Source organism: Macrosteles quadrilineatus, unplaced genomic scaffold, assembly GCF_028750875.1.
Source record: "Macrosteles quadrilineatus isolate MER2022 unplaced genomic scaffold, UCM_ALF_1.0 Scaffold_1__1_contigs__length_201487025, whole genome shotgun sequence".
Taxonomy (NCBI): domain Eukaryota; kingdom Metazoa; phylum Arthropoda; class Insecta; order Hemiptera; family Cicadellidae; genus Macrosteles; species Macrosteles quadrilineatus.
This window is the reverse complement of record NW_026542594.1, coordinates 175,514,004-175,528,962: the sequence shown is the minus strand read 5'-3', so window position 1 is coordinate 175,528,962 and position 14,959 is coordinate 175,514,004. Positions and strand designations below refer to the sequence as shown.

Here is a 14,959-nt window from a genome sequence, read left to right as displayed (position 1 = left end):
GCCATGATAGGTAAAACCTTATATTCGCAAAAAAATTCACACTTAATATTCAACACTTTACTGGTCAAACTAAATTTAGACTTTTACTATTTATAGGTTTTTGAATAACCCCAACACAGAGTAGAATTAAAGGATTTATTTGGATAACAATTATTTTTACATGCTACATGCTACTAATCACCAAGCTACATTCTGGAGTAGTGATGGGGCATTCGAATACAGAATTGAATACTTATTCAAATACAACCAAGGTATTCAAAGATTCAAATACTTCTGGCTGTATTCGAATACTGACATTCGGCCGGGTTCAATAATACTTTGAAGTCAAACCAATCTAGTTCGAATAGCCAGAATGAATGAATTCGAATTTGGCCGATGTGTTCCGAGTTCGAATACACTGAATACTAGTGTTATGAATACCTTTATGCTTAATTCACTTCACAACAACAACTTACGTGTACTTACTTTAAATGGGATCTTCACAGTACCCGACTCAGGAGGGATCAATTAATTGTCTCATTAAAATGTTAAATTTGACACTACCAGCATTTATTAATTATTTTATAAAATAATTCAATGAAATAATGAATCACACTGTTTTAAAATTGAAATACACTTCTCACTAAATTTATAATGAATACTTTTGTCTAGTTATTTCACAATATTAAATTATTCATTACCTAATTGAAGGAGAGTGAAAAATAATTGATTTAATTTGGGTTTTAGTTTGTTTGAAATATAACCTATTTATGTTAGAGGATAACTGAACTACATTTATTTTCATTTAAATGTATTTATACATGAATGGCTACACTTGATTTACAAAACTAGACTTGGTAAAATTGAAATTGCCATATTGGTTTATTTACACCATATTGCTATAAAAGTATTCGAATACAAGTATTCAAATAATTGTTTGAATAATTTTAAGTATTCAAATTCGAATTCTCAAAAGTATTCGATTATCCCATCACTATTCTGGAGATCAAACAAAAGAAGGGAAGAAGAAGTCATCCATCAGCTTAGCTTAGAGAAGTCTTTATATAAAATAGTAATATATTATGTATATAATATAAAAATTGTTTTTATCAAATCTAAACGTTAATTAATTCTCCAAAAAATAGACTAACCTTCTGCTGAGTTTCAGGGGGCAGAACAGCTGAAGACAAAAAGTTGTCTTTGTCCACTTTTTCCATTTGTATTTTCATCCGAGACTGTTTCACCTCGAGACGTTGCTTGCTGCGATAGTAGCTCAGATCTCTTACAAACTCTTCATAGCTTTGGTAACACTGAAAATATTAAATATTTGTTAATAATTTACCAGACTATGAAAACTCAGGTACCTCCCTAACGTTAATCCAATAACCAACTAATTATTTACTACTTAACTTATTAAAATTAATACAAGTCTTCATGCACTGTAATTCATACCCAGATAGCACAGAAAGCTTTCAGTAAGTTCGTAATAAACTTTCAAAGGCAACCCAAGATGTTGGCAGCAAGCATGCATTGCATTGCAAACATTTTCATTTGTAACACGCTTGTTTCGAAAGTATAAAAGTAACCCCATCTCAGACTTCCTGAAAAGTTTCGCTGGATGTTTTATGCAAGGTTGCAAGGAATACTTGCAAAACACTTGCAGGGAATGAATGCAGATGACTTGCAAAGATTTATTGCTGCAAACTGCACTGAATGTTTTTCTCAAGCTAGCAAAGAATGCTTTTAAAACACTTGCAAGGAATTAATGAATGCAGATGGCTTGCGAAGTCAACTTGCTGCATTCATGGCCTGAATGTATTTCTCAAATATGGTATATCTCCAGTATGAGTAGCCATAAAATTAACATCGTTCCTTATTGATTTAATGCCTTTTCTTGTAGATCAGCTGAAGATAGTTTTGCCTTTTCCTGTCCAATTTATGTAGGAAAGTATTTTTTTTTTCGTATTTACTTATTTCAGAAATAGTCAAACCAAATAAAACGATTTACTTATAAGAAAAAATCATCTTCTGGTTTTATAACCAAATAGAGTACAAATCATGAAATTGACCCTTAAAGAGAAAAAACATTTTGTCGACATCCCTAACTGTGTCCAGACTTGTTATTCTTATTGTTTGTTCCTGAAGAAGGCTTATGCCGAAATATAGAGCTTATTTAAAAAGTGTGTGATAAGTTTATTTTGGAAAATGTGTCCAGACTAAGTATGGAGAAACTGGAACTTGTCACCTTTCTGGAATCAAACTCCCTTCTTCAGTGGTGTGAAGAAAATGACATCATCTTGAACACTCAAAAAACCCAAATCGTCTAGTTTTCCATTTCTAAGAGGTCAAAACGGTCCCACTATGACTTGAACATTCTCCTCGACGATACCACTATCACCCCTTCTTCAGAAGTAAAATTCCTCGGTCTTGTCCTTGACGAAAACCTCAAATTCCACAGCCAAATCGATCATATCAGCAAGAAAGTATCGGTGGGTATATTCATGCTGAGAGTTCTCAGCCAATCAGCCACCACTGATGTCCTATTATCAGCCTATTATGGGCTTGTTTACCCTCATCTGACTTATGCGGTTCAGATTCAGATTCAGATTCAGATTCTTTATTTGTCACAATACATTTTCCTCCCCAGCACAGCTGGTAAAACAGGTGACATGTCAACATCTTAAAAACTAAAAGCAAAATATACATGATACAATTGTTATGTTGGCAAAAACTTAATCAAATGGCTTAATTTTATATACATATTTACATCATATTACAAAGTGTCACATAAGAAATCATTTACACAATAGTATACTTTGTTTAGCAGCAGGGATTGAACTTCTTTCTTAAACTTATGATCATTATCAATATTTTTTATCCTGTTTGGTAGCTTATTATATAATTTTTTCCCAAAATACTGTGGCAACTTTTCAAAGGAACTTAATCTATGAACAGGAAACTGGAAATTACTTCTGTTCCTAGTCTGATAATTGTGAATGTGTTGATCTTCCATTAACATATTAAAGTTAGATTTGACATAAAACAGACATTTACTAATGTACATAGATGGTAGTGTTAAAATTTTGAGTTCCCTAAAAATAGATTTACAGGATGTTCTAGGTTTAGAATTTGTCATGATTCTAAGATACTTTTTTTGTAATTTAAAAACAGACTTCATACCTGAACTACCTCCCCAAAGTTCAACACCATACTGCATTGAAGAAGCGAACAATGCATGATATACAATCAATCTCGTCTGTAAGTCAGTAATTTTTTGCAGAACAAACATTTGAAAACAAAGGGAATTTAATTTTTTTATCAAAATATCAATATATGTTTTCCAGTTTAGTTTTTCATCAACCTCGAGACCCAAGAACTTTGTTGACTTTACAATAGGAAGGTGATCATCATTTAATATTATTTGATTAAGATTTTGTTCCTGTCTTCGTGTAGTGCTAAAATTGATTACATTAGTTTTGCTACTATTTAATTTAAGACCATTGGCCTTGAACCACACTTGCAAATCTGTTAGGGAATTCTGAATAATTTGCTGTAAATCTAAAATGTTGTTTGATTTAAGAATGGCTGTAGCATCATCTGCATACAGAACAATTTTGAAATCAAAATTTTGTGCTAAATCGTTTATATAGATTAAAAACAGAATAGGACCAAGAATCGAGCCCTGGGGCACGCCCCGCGTTCCTTTCCTCCATTCAGATTTAAAAACCATATCATTTTTTTTTTATAACAGTTCTGTGGTGTCTACCAGATAGGTAACACTTAACCCAAGATAATGCGGAAGAAGAGAAGTTGTAAACTTTTAACTTATCAAGAAGAATATCATGTACCACACAGTCAAAAGCCTTGGATAGATCGCAGAACACACCAGCTGTGGTCTGCGATCCATCCAAGCCCTCCGATACACACCTGATTAAATCTGCTATTGCTAAAACTGTGCTCTTATTTTCTCTAAATCCATATTGTTCCTTGATAAATAAATTATTGTCTTCAAAAAATGATAAGATTTGTTTATTAGCTATTTTTTCAAAAACCTTTGAAAATGCAGGAAGCAAGGACACTGGCCGATAATTGTCAATATCCAATTTACTTCCTTTTTTAAACAATGGTTTTATTTCTGCATATTTAATTTGGTAAGGTAATATTCCAGAAATGAGTGACTGATTTATAATGTTTGTTAATGGTTTTGAAACTTGATTGGCAATCTTTTTCAATAAAAACAAAGGAACCTCATCCCATCCTGAAGATCGCTTGTTCTTCAATGATTTGATTATTTTATTAACATGGTTTTCATCTACTGGACTGAAGTGAAAAACTGGTAAACTTTGACTCCACTCATTATTTTTCATTGCAAATCTAACTGCCATTTCACTTGATGGTGAAATCTCATTCTCTAAACAAATGTCAGTAAATTTATTGTTAAAAATATCAGCTATTTTATTTCCATCTTTTAAACACTTATTTTGGAAAACAATGTCTGAAAAGTTATTTTCTTGAGTTGCCTTTAAACCTAATTCTCCATTAACAACTGACCACACTGCCTTACTTTTATCGTCTGCTTTCTCTATAAAAGAGGTGTTTGCATTTCTTTTTGCCCTAGAACAGACAGCTTTGAAGTTTTTCTTAAAAACTTTACAATACTCTTTAAAGGCATGGTTATCAGATTGTTTTGCTAAGGCTTGCAATTCTCTGTTTCTAACACTTAATTCTCTAATCTCTGAATTTACCCATTTTTTTCTGTTGTTTTTTCGGTGTCCTGCTTTACAAGTTTTTAGTGGAAAATGGTTCTCGAAAATCATCTTAAATCTAGAAAAAAAATCATTAAAATTACATTGAACTGAATTATTTTCACTAAAATTCCAATTTTCCTCATTTAAAGTAGCCACAAACTGATCAATTTTTTTGGCTGAAAAAGACCTACTATAGCTTAGTTTCTTAAAATTAACAGAGTCACCACTAAATTCAATATTACTATCTAATGTAATAAATAAAGCTCTGTGGTCAGATACTCCTAATTCCATATTTAAAGTTTGGTGTTGTTCAACTTTCATATTAATTAATACATTATCTATACAGGTATTAGTTGTAGGTGTTATCCGTGTTGGCTCAAAAAAAGTTTCCTTAAATCCAAATTGCCTAATTATGTTAAGAAACGAATCTTTGTGAGTAGGGTACCTACAGTTATCTAATGTATCAACATTAAAATCTAAAGCGATATAAATTTGTTTTTTTTTTAGTTCTTTTCTTAGCAACAATAGCAAAGCTTCTAATTTACAGAGAAAATTGTTAATATTAGCCCTATCTGGTGTACGATATAATGATATTACAATACTTCTTAGGCTAGGTATTTCTATTGCACAACCCTCAAACACAGCTTCTTCAAAATAAATATTTAAATCATCTCTGTTTAAAAAAGCTAAATTATGCCGAATAAGAATACATGTACCACCATGAGTACCCTGTGATCTACAAAAGTATGTTGCTAGTTTATAATTTACCAATGTATTCAGGAGCTTAACATTAGCTGTATCCAGAAAATGCTCATTTAAGCACACAATATCAATGTTTGTATTTTCTAAAAAAATGTTTAACATATTAATCTTGAATGTTATACCACCCTGTATGTTAAAATGCATCAACCAAACATTTTTATTATCTTTAAAACAAGCAGTATCTAAAGGACTATCGTTATTTTTTCTATTACATTGTTTCAATTTGCATTTACTACGGGTTTTACAAAATTTTCTAAAAAAGGTACATTACTTGTATCAGTTGAAGTGGATTTACCATCAGTTACATTATTTCCTAGTGAATTACATTGAACTGCTAAATTTATTGAAGGCAAAGCATGGGTTGAAAAACCTGAAAAACTTTCCATATGGTGTGTGTCCCTCGCTGCCACTGGAGTAGTTTTTTCCTGTAGCGGGGATGTCGGAGTACAGGTGATAGGTGTGGATGAGGTTGCCGCAGATGAATTGTAGGAGGTCAATAGCATGACTTCATCTTCACTGTCTTCCGCATCCATGAGTGAAGAAGGGGAGATGGAGGTACCCGCGGATTGTGCTAACGGATGGTCTGTTGGTTTTTGCACTTTTAATTTGGTGTTGTGTTCTGTGACGAGTTCTGTGAGTCTGTTCATAAGTTCGAGATGACTAAGTCCGCCTCTTATCACTCTAGTAGACACTTCATTATACATTGTGATGTAAACCGTAGCCTTAGTTTTGGTTTGAAAATCTGTTATATTTTTTGCAAAGTGTTCAGGAAGAATTCCATCCCTAGTACACCCCATAGGAGAACATACTAGTGTTTTTAAACCCCTTTTAATAAAATCTGCAGTGAGTTGTGTAAAAGCTTTGTCATAAACCTCAGTAGATGGTTTTTTGAAGTAGGCTGGCTTCGTGACAAGACCATACACGTACGCTCCATTTTTTACTCTCTGACAAGTGATGTTTTCATCAACAAAGTCCGTATTACAGGGTCTACCGAACTTGCGCCTAAAAACAACAGCCACTCCAGAAGACATATTTTTAGGGTCGTTAAAATCCGAAGATATACAGTGAGCGAAAGCTAAGGATGATTTACCCTTTAGCTGCTCAATTGTGTCATACATGTTGGATTCTATAACATTGATGGCAGTATCGGTGGAAAAAATTGATGTACCACTAGAAGATGTGTCTTTTTCAACCAGAAGATGCGCCACAGTTTTAGCTATGTCTGTTTTCCCTCTCTTGTTAAAATGTAGGCCGTGAGTTGTAAAAAAGTGCCGAGGAAGTATATGTAAAGGGAGCAGTTTTACGTGGTTTTTCTTCACTACTATGTTTTCAATTTCCACATTGACTCTGCTTATCTTTAGGTCCAAGTTCGGTGTATCATGTCTCATCGGTAAGCTTGCTAAAATAAGGTTTGTATGTTCTGTTTTACTAATAAGACTTTGAACATCATTAATAAGCCGACTGATACCCGTTGTTTCCATATTGTTAGTTCCGGCTATAACCATGAGGTAATCTTGTTTGTCCAAACCTTTGGAAAGTTCTTCAAATTCCTCTGTCACCTGGTTAAATTTAGCCCCTGACCTAACAAATGAGCAAACATTTGTAAGGTACCAAATTTTAAGGGGGGTAAAAACGTACTACGAATAAATGAACACCAGAACTTACCCGATTTTTAACCACAATAGCCTACTCCGAGGCCTATGTGTTGGCCATAGCTTGGGCTATGGGCCAAAGAACGTAGGCCTATTTTTATTCACAGTGAAGTACACAAACACATCCACAACTACATATTTATTCATAATAGCACTTCGTTTCGCATAATAAAGTTAAACCGGCCGATTTTACAGATATTTAACGCCGCCAACGACATAACCCCAAACTGGTGTTTATTTGTTGACAGACGACAGACGAAACTAGACCAGCTCAACAAGTAAATTCGATCAGCTGTTGTCTAGTAGTACTTGAGTTCGCCGCTTGAGCGCGTGAGCCTCGAGCGGGCAGGAAAGAAGGATTTTACTCGAAGTCGAAGACAGGATTATTCGTTCACACGCCGTCTACGAAGTAACATCGTCGTTACAAGACTACGCATTCCCGCCGATCGCCGATATTACGAAGGTTAGCTATTCTAATAGTTAGACCATTTCTACGTTTTACTTTATTTTCGTTTAACGCACGCATTCTCGTTTTACAACTATTCTCGTTTCAGAACTCGGTCTTAAACCTCTAAATTCTAATAACTTCGTTTTCGCCGACCTGCATAAAACCCGCCAGTTCCTGCCTGCCAGTGACTAGCGGAGGATTATCTTACGTTTGGTTTTGAATCAATTGACTACGAAATTACGTTTATTCCGTTCGTTTTAACGATTAATTATTATTTAGAATTCAACGTTTTAATACCCCGAGACTTGTCGTCTAAGTTCTAAACCCCGTCTTTGGCGGGTGAAAGAATCAAGTCTTGGGAGCAGGCTGATTTAAACAATCAGCTACGGTACGTAAACTAATACTAAATTTATTTTAAATCATCTCACGTTAAATTATCCGTCCAATTATATTAATTAGGCCCCGACGACTCTGTAGGAATTGCTTTTACATTATATTCGATTTTATATGATTTACCTAGACCTTTAGTTAAATATTTTAAAGTTCATTACGAGTATTTATATCACATTGGCTTAAGCTTGGATACTCGTCGGCCCTACAGAGTCATTCTAAAAGTTAGGCAAAATTCTCCAAAACACTTTTACGTAGGCTGGGATGATATAGCTCCAACCGGGCGTCTGCAGGATTTCCTGAGCGCTTCTAGAGCTCTGAGCCTTCGATTAAATTTAAATAAATTGATCAGTCAAAGCCGTGACAACTTCGTATCGACCCCTGGATTTTTCTCGGCTCCTTCTGAGCACTCCGGGGAAGAAATTCGAGTGTGGCCGGTTCCAGGGGTAGGCCTAGCCTGACTTGGTGAATACTAGTTTATCCCCCCCCCCTAGAATTTTGCGTCACATCTCTGGCGCCCGAACAGGGACTGAGCTTCCTCGGTCTCACGTCCTAGTACCGTCGTTTTGTAGAATTTTGCGTCACATCTCTGGCGCCCGAACATTTGGACTCGATAACACGGTTTTGACTTTGATATTTAAACGAAATTACGAGATAAACAAAATCTACGACGACTTCGACTACTACGACGACCATTACTCGACCCGATACGTTATCGATTAGCCACGTAACGATAGACACGGTGGAAATTCAAACGTCGACGACTACAACTACGACGAAATTTCCGAAATAATGCCTTCGACGATGGAGAGCTCACCGAGATCGCCGATAGACGACCCGCGCGTCGGTTGGATCCACACTTTGAGCAGACAATAATAGCTGAGATGACGAAGTATCAGCTGGGAACTGGGAGTAGCGTCGCCGAGCTTCGCAAACGCTTTTGCGAGTCTTTGAGAAACCCGTTGGGAAGCATCGGTCAGCCGATGAACCCGACGGTGACTACGATATCGTGGACTACCGCTTATGCGGCCCATGATATCCGAATTTGACCGCAGTTGCTGGAACCTCCTTCCGCGTACCAGGAGACGGCCAGCGTGCGATATATACTCGGGACTCCTACCGAACATTCTTCACCCGTTCGACGAACCCTCGAAGTGTTGGTAAAGCTGCCAGCCAACATCCCATCGCGCAGGCAAGATATTCCGTCGCGCATCACGTTTTTCGGTCCAACGACGGAACACGATCACCACATAACGTTCGATAGACGCAATGATTTACCCGACGCCGTACGACCTCCGAGTGGAGCCGTTTGCTCCATTTCATAACGCAATTCACGGGAACCGTCAGCCGCGAACGCGCCCCCCAGAGATGACCGACCCTTCGTCGACGTGGTCATCTCAGGTGAGACGTTCAGCGCCCTCGTCGATACCGGCTCGTCAGTCAGTCTGATTGGAGATCGTACGTCACTTTCGGACGTGCGGCGTCGTACCCGACCAGACTGACGTCAACCAACGAATGGACAACGCAGCGTGTGTTTCGGATCGATACCGAGTAGACGACGATTGCTGGCCAACCTTATTCGCGGGATATCCACGTCCCGGGCCTAAGTGTGGAGGTGGTACTCGGCATTCGGTGTACTGCTGACCTCGCTCTAGTCAGAGTACACACCGTGGTACGAAACCTCCACAACGACGATGTCTCCCCGCCCTTTCCGGTCAAAAACATCAACCACGAAATCAAAATTTTCAAAATTACACGAAAAACAAACACGAAATTTGCAGAATTTCTGGAACGCGAAATACCGCTGTTTGACAACGATTAGAGGTAGTCGGCGTTGACTGAGCAGACGCAGTGGCTCAGGGCAATTGCAACCCCTGTCAAACAGAGGTATCCCAGAAATCCTGTAACGCAATTTATCGCAAATGACGCTTTCCCGAGGCAACCCGTGGCTAACGAGGGCCAAACGGGCCTGGCCACGGTGAGTCACCTCACATCGGAGGTGGCCGACGTGCCTCGTGAACGTTCCAACGTACTAATTCGCCGAGACCGGAAAAGACGACGCATCGAGGCTAACCGCGACGAACGACGGCCAATCGGGCCTTGTCGTGTTGAGTCACCTCACATCGGAGGTGACCGACGTGCCTCGTGGACGACGCCCGACACGACGTAGATTCTTCAAAACCGAAGAGCCGATCGAACAACGCAACGAACTCCGACGCACGCCCCGACGGAGCTGGTGATATCCCTCCCGTTGGTTGATACGATACGATACGAACGATTACGACTAAACAACGACTTCTACACGCACCTCTTCTTCGAGACCATTCCGACCTCGTCCGAACCCCTACGTTTAAGTTTTTTTTTCTTTTTTTTGTGAAGTTGGTAAGGGGTGTAAGGTACCAAATTTTAAGGGGGGTAAAAACATACTACGAATAAATGAACACCAGAACTTACCCGATTTTTAACCACAATAGCCTACTCCGAGGCCTATGTGTTGGCCATAGCTTGGGCTATGGGCCAAAGAACGTAGGCCTATTTTTATTCACAGTGAAGTACACAAACACATCCACAACTACATATTTATTCATAATAGCACTTCGTTTCGCATAATAAAGTTAAACCGGCCGATTTTACAGATATTTAACGCCGCCAACGACATAACCCCAAACTGGTGTTTATTTGTTGACAGACGACAGACGAAACTAGACCAGCTCAACAAGTAAATTCGATCAGCTGTTGTCTAGTAGTACTTGAGTTCGCCGCTTGAGCGCGTGAGCCTCGAGCGGGCAGGAAAGAAGAATTTTACTCGAAGTCGAAGACAGGATTATTCGTTCACACGCCGTCTACAAAGTAACATCGTCGTTACAAGACTACGCATTCCCGCCGATCGCCGATATTACGAAGGTTAGCTATTCTAATAGTTAGACCATTTCTACGTTTTACTTTATTTTCGTTTAACGCACGCATTCTCGTTTTACAACTATTCTCGTTTCAGAACTCGGTCTTAAACCTCTAAATTCTAATAACTTCGTTTTCGCCGACCTGCATAAAACCCGCCAGTTCCTGCCTGCCAGTGACTAGCGGAGGATTATCTTACGTTTGGTTTTGAATCAATTGACTACGAAATTACGTTTATTCCGTTCGTTTTAACGATTAATTATTATTTAGAATTCAACGTTTTAATACCCCGAGACTTGTCGTCTAAGTTCTAAACCCCGTCTTTGGCGGGTGAAAGAATCAAGTCTTGGGAGCAGGCTGATTTAAACAATCAGCTACGGTACGTAAACTAATACTAAATTTATTTTAAATCATCTCACGTTAAATTATCCGTCCAATTATATTAATTAGGCCCCGACGACTCTGTAGGAATTGCTTTTACATTATATTCGATTTTATATGATTTACCTAGACCTTTAGTTAAATATTTTAAAGTTCATTACAAGTATTTATATCACATTGGCTTAAGCTTGGATACTCGTCGGCCCTACAGAGTCATTCTAAAAGTTAGGCAAAATTCTCCAAAACACTTTTACGTAGGCTGGGATGATATAGCTCCAACTGGGCGTCTGCAGGATTTCCTGAGCGCTTCTAGAGCTCTGAGCCTTCGATTAAATTTAAATAAATTGATCAGTCAAAGCCGTGACAACTTCGTATCGACCCCTGGATTTTTCTCGGCTCCTTCTGAGCACTCCGGGGAAGAAATTCGAGTGTGGCCGGTTCCAGGGGTAGGCCTAGCCTGACTTGGTGAATACTAGTTTATTCCCCCCCTAGAATTTTGCGTCACACATTGAAGGGTGCTCTTTGTTCGATTAAACTGCTTAAGTGTTTGCCATGACTGTCTGCTAGAATCACCAGTTTTTTCCGAGATTTATCAACTTTATGCCTTGTTTGAGATTTATTATCTATTTTGCAGTTACTATTTACATGCCCGTGAAATGACTTACTATAAGCTATTTCTTTGTTAGGTACATCTTTGTTAGGTTGTTAGGTTCCTGCTTGGGGGTTCGAAAGTGAGAGGACTGGGTTCTTGTTTAGGCTTCAGAGAAGGGCAATCCGAATTGTGTTTTCTATTTCCAAACAACAATCATGCAGAGATTATTCCAGAGCATTTACAATTTTAACTTTCCCATCTATTTACATTCTCGAAACTCTATCTTTCCATAGGAAAAATACTCTCTTTTTCCCTTCTGTGACAAAATTCCAAGTATCCATTGCGCAATACTTTAAATTTACTAATTCCCCGGCATTCCACTTCTTTCTTTCAAAGAAACTTTCATTTCAATTCCGTAAAACTATTTAATAGTCTTCTACCTCAACTGAAGGCCGAACAAGATCTGAAAAAGTTTAGAACACGTCTAAAGTCCATGTTGTTAGAAAGATCATTTTACAGCGTCCAGCGCCCGTGAATACCTACTTTAGTGGTCATTCGCAATGTCATGTGCACATGTTTAGTTTATTTAGATATATAGTTTTATTTTCAGTAAGGAATTTATGTTTATTAGGATGTACTAAATTGATTTTTTCTTGTTTTGACTTGGCTAATGAAAGTTATTGTCAGTTTGGCCCAATAAATGACTTATTGACTTACTATTATTATTGACACTAGCGCTAAACGTCATAACAGGGACCACACATAAAAAACCGGCTAAATTCAAGCCTAATACTAAAAATACCCCCACCGCAGCAAACCTGCAGACTTAGCGAATTTCCATTTGCCTCATTGGATTTACACTAAAATGTCTCCTTAAATATATCACATTTATTCCCTATTTAAATATAATTAGTTTAACGAGTACTTAGGTTTGCTGCAACAGGGAGGGTAAAAAAGTGTTTTTTAATGTAAAATGTTAATAGGTACTGTACAGGGAGCGGCAGAAATATCTGACGGTTTTCAAGCGAGTACAGTCCGGCAGCCGTGTGGAGGGGGGTGGTGGGGAGCGGCTCATTCTCAAGGCCAAGTGACCCCATTTCAGTCGCCATGGAGCAGTGGACCGGTATACATCGCGCGTTTGTTGTTGAGGCGTATTTTAAAAGTGGCGATTCTGTTGTTGATACGCAACGTAAGTTTCGTAGGCATTTTAATGTGGCTCGTGGGAACCTATCCCATCCCGAAACACCATCTAATTGTGGGTGGATACCTTTAGATCCACAGGATCGACTGCAAAACGTAGGCCTACAGGCCGTCCAAGGTCAGTGATGACGCAGGAGAACATGGAGCGAGTGCGACAAGCTGTTCTAACGAGCCCGCATCACCCGGCGCGTAGACAAGCTGCTGCTCTTGGCATGTCTGATCGCTCTATTCGACGAATTTTGCACTCAGACCTTCACTTTCACCCATATAAAATAGCAATCATCCAAAAACTTCAGCCTCACGACCACGCTAATCGTTAAATATTTTCAGAGCAGCCCGGGCGATGCGGGCTCGTTAGCTCAGCTTGTCGCACTCGCCCCACGTTCTCCGGCGTCCTCACTGACCTTGGACGGCCTGTAGGCCTACGTTTTGCAGTCGATCCTGTGGATCTAAAGGTATCCACCCACAATTAGATGGTGTTTCGGGATGGGATAGGTTCCCCACGAGCCACATTAAAATGCCTACGAAACTTACGTTGCGTATCAACAACAGAATCGCCACTTTTAAAATACGCCTCAACGACAAACGCGCGATGTATACCGGTCCACTGCTCCATGGCGACTGAAATGGGGTCACTTGGCCTTGAGAATGAGCCGCTCCCCACCACCCCCCTCCACACGGCTGCCGGACTGTACTCGCTTGAAAACCGTCAGATATTTCTGCCGCTCCCTGTAGTTTAGTAAGAAATTAATGTATTTTCCAAATTTGATAAAAATATGTTCATAAATAAGCAAACTACAACAGTTGACTTATTCTCCATAAGAATAACATGGGAATTTTAAAATTAGAATTTTTTTGAATTTTCTCCGTAACCCTTAGGCGCATAATAACGCTTCAATATACTAAATTATTTGTTTCTTTAAACTCTACATAATGATTTGGAAAGTAATTGTGAAATTTTGTGTTTTTAAGGTCTAAAATGGGAAAAACCTATTTTTACCCCATAAAACCCCCCATAAACCCCCGTTCCCATAGTCCAATCATGCTGGTTCGCGAACTCATTCAAGTTTATCCTGCTTTACACCTTTAAACCAAATTTCATCAAAATCAAACAAAAATTACTCAAGTTATCGCGTTCACGGACACATATATATATATATATATATAAAATATATAACATACATATATAAAAATTTTTACGAATGGTATTTTTGGCCTCTGGGGACATCAAAATGAAAAAGTAAATCGGTCCTGGGTCTAGGTCTTACCATGCCACCTACGGTAATAGCTTACTTCCCTATTAGGGAAATTCGCTAATACACTAGAACATTACTGCAAATACTAAGTTATGGTAGCAGCATGGAGTTACTTTATGGTAAGTTAACATTAGTGTTAGTGACAAGTCAACTTTACCCTCTCCGTTCCAGCCCAGTTGCGTGGTGCTGGGTCTTCTAAATCAAACTTTTGTTTATAGATTTCTATACTTTCTGAAGATTCATTTGTATGACACATTTTTAACATTTTTATTCTGAAAAAAATCACAGAGCATTAAGTTATTATTTTTTATTGACTCCAATCCAACAGTAAAAATACTATAGGATAAAAAATTGGCAGTAAAACTATTGTCAATACAAATATAGGTACTTTATTCACAAATATACATGCATGGCGTTTACATCATATAAGATAGATAACTAATCATACATTATTCATATTTTTTTTTCATTTTGCTTAGTTAAATTGAATATTTTACCAAGAAAAATTCCTTACTGTATAGCCTCAACTGTAAATAGTTAAGCTCCAACTAGGCTCTCCCTTTAATTGTCAGCATTAGAAATTAATAATTTTCAATTATTTACGTTTGAAAATTTAGGTTACTGCTCTTAAAAAAAGGTTCGTAAGCATAAAA

General features: G+C 38.1%; 1 protein-coding gene across 1 annotated transcript in view; it reads right to left on the bottom strand.

The window, feature by feature from the left end:
* Positions 1–14,959, bottom strand: part of LOC129002709 (uncharacterized) — a 46,373-nt gene that overhangs the window by 14,121 nt on the left and 17,293 nt on the right. The window contains exons 15-16 of the mRNA XM_054430719.1: positions 14,464–14,578; positions 1,131–1,289 (exon numbers count right to left, since the gene is read on the bottom strand). Coding sequence (XP_054286694.1) covers positions 1,131–1,289; positions 14,464–14,578 — 274 coding nt within the window. The remainder of the gene's footprint in view (positions 1–1,130; positions 1,290–14,463; positions 14,579–14,959) is intronic.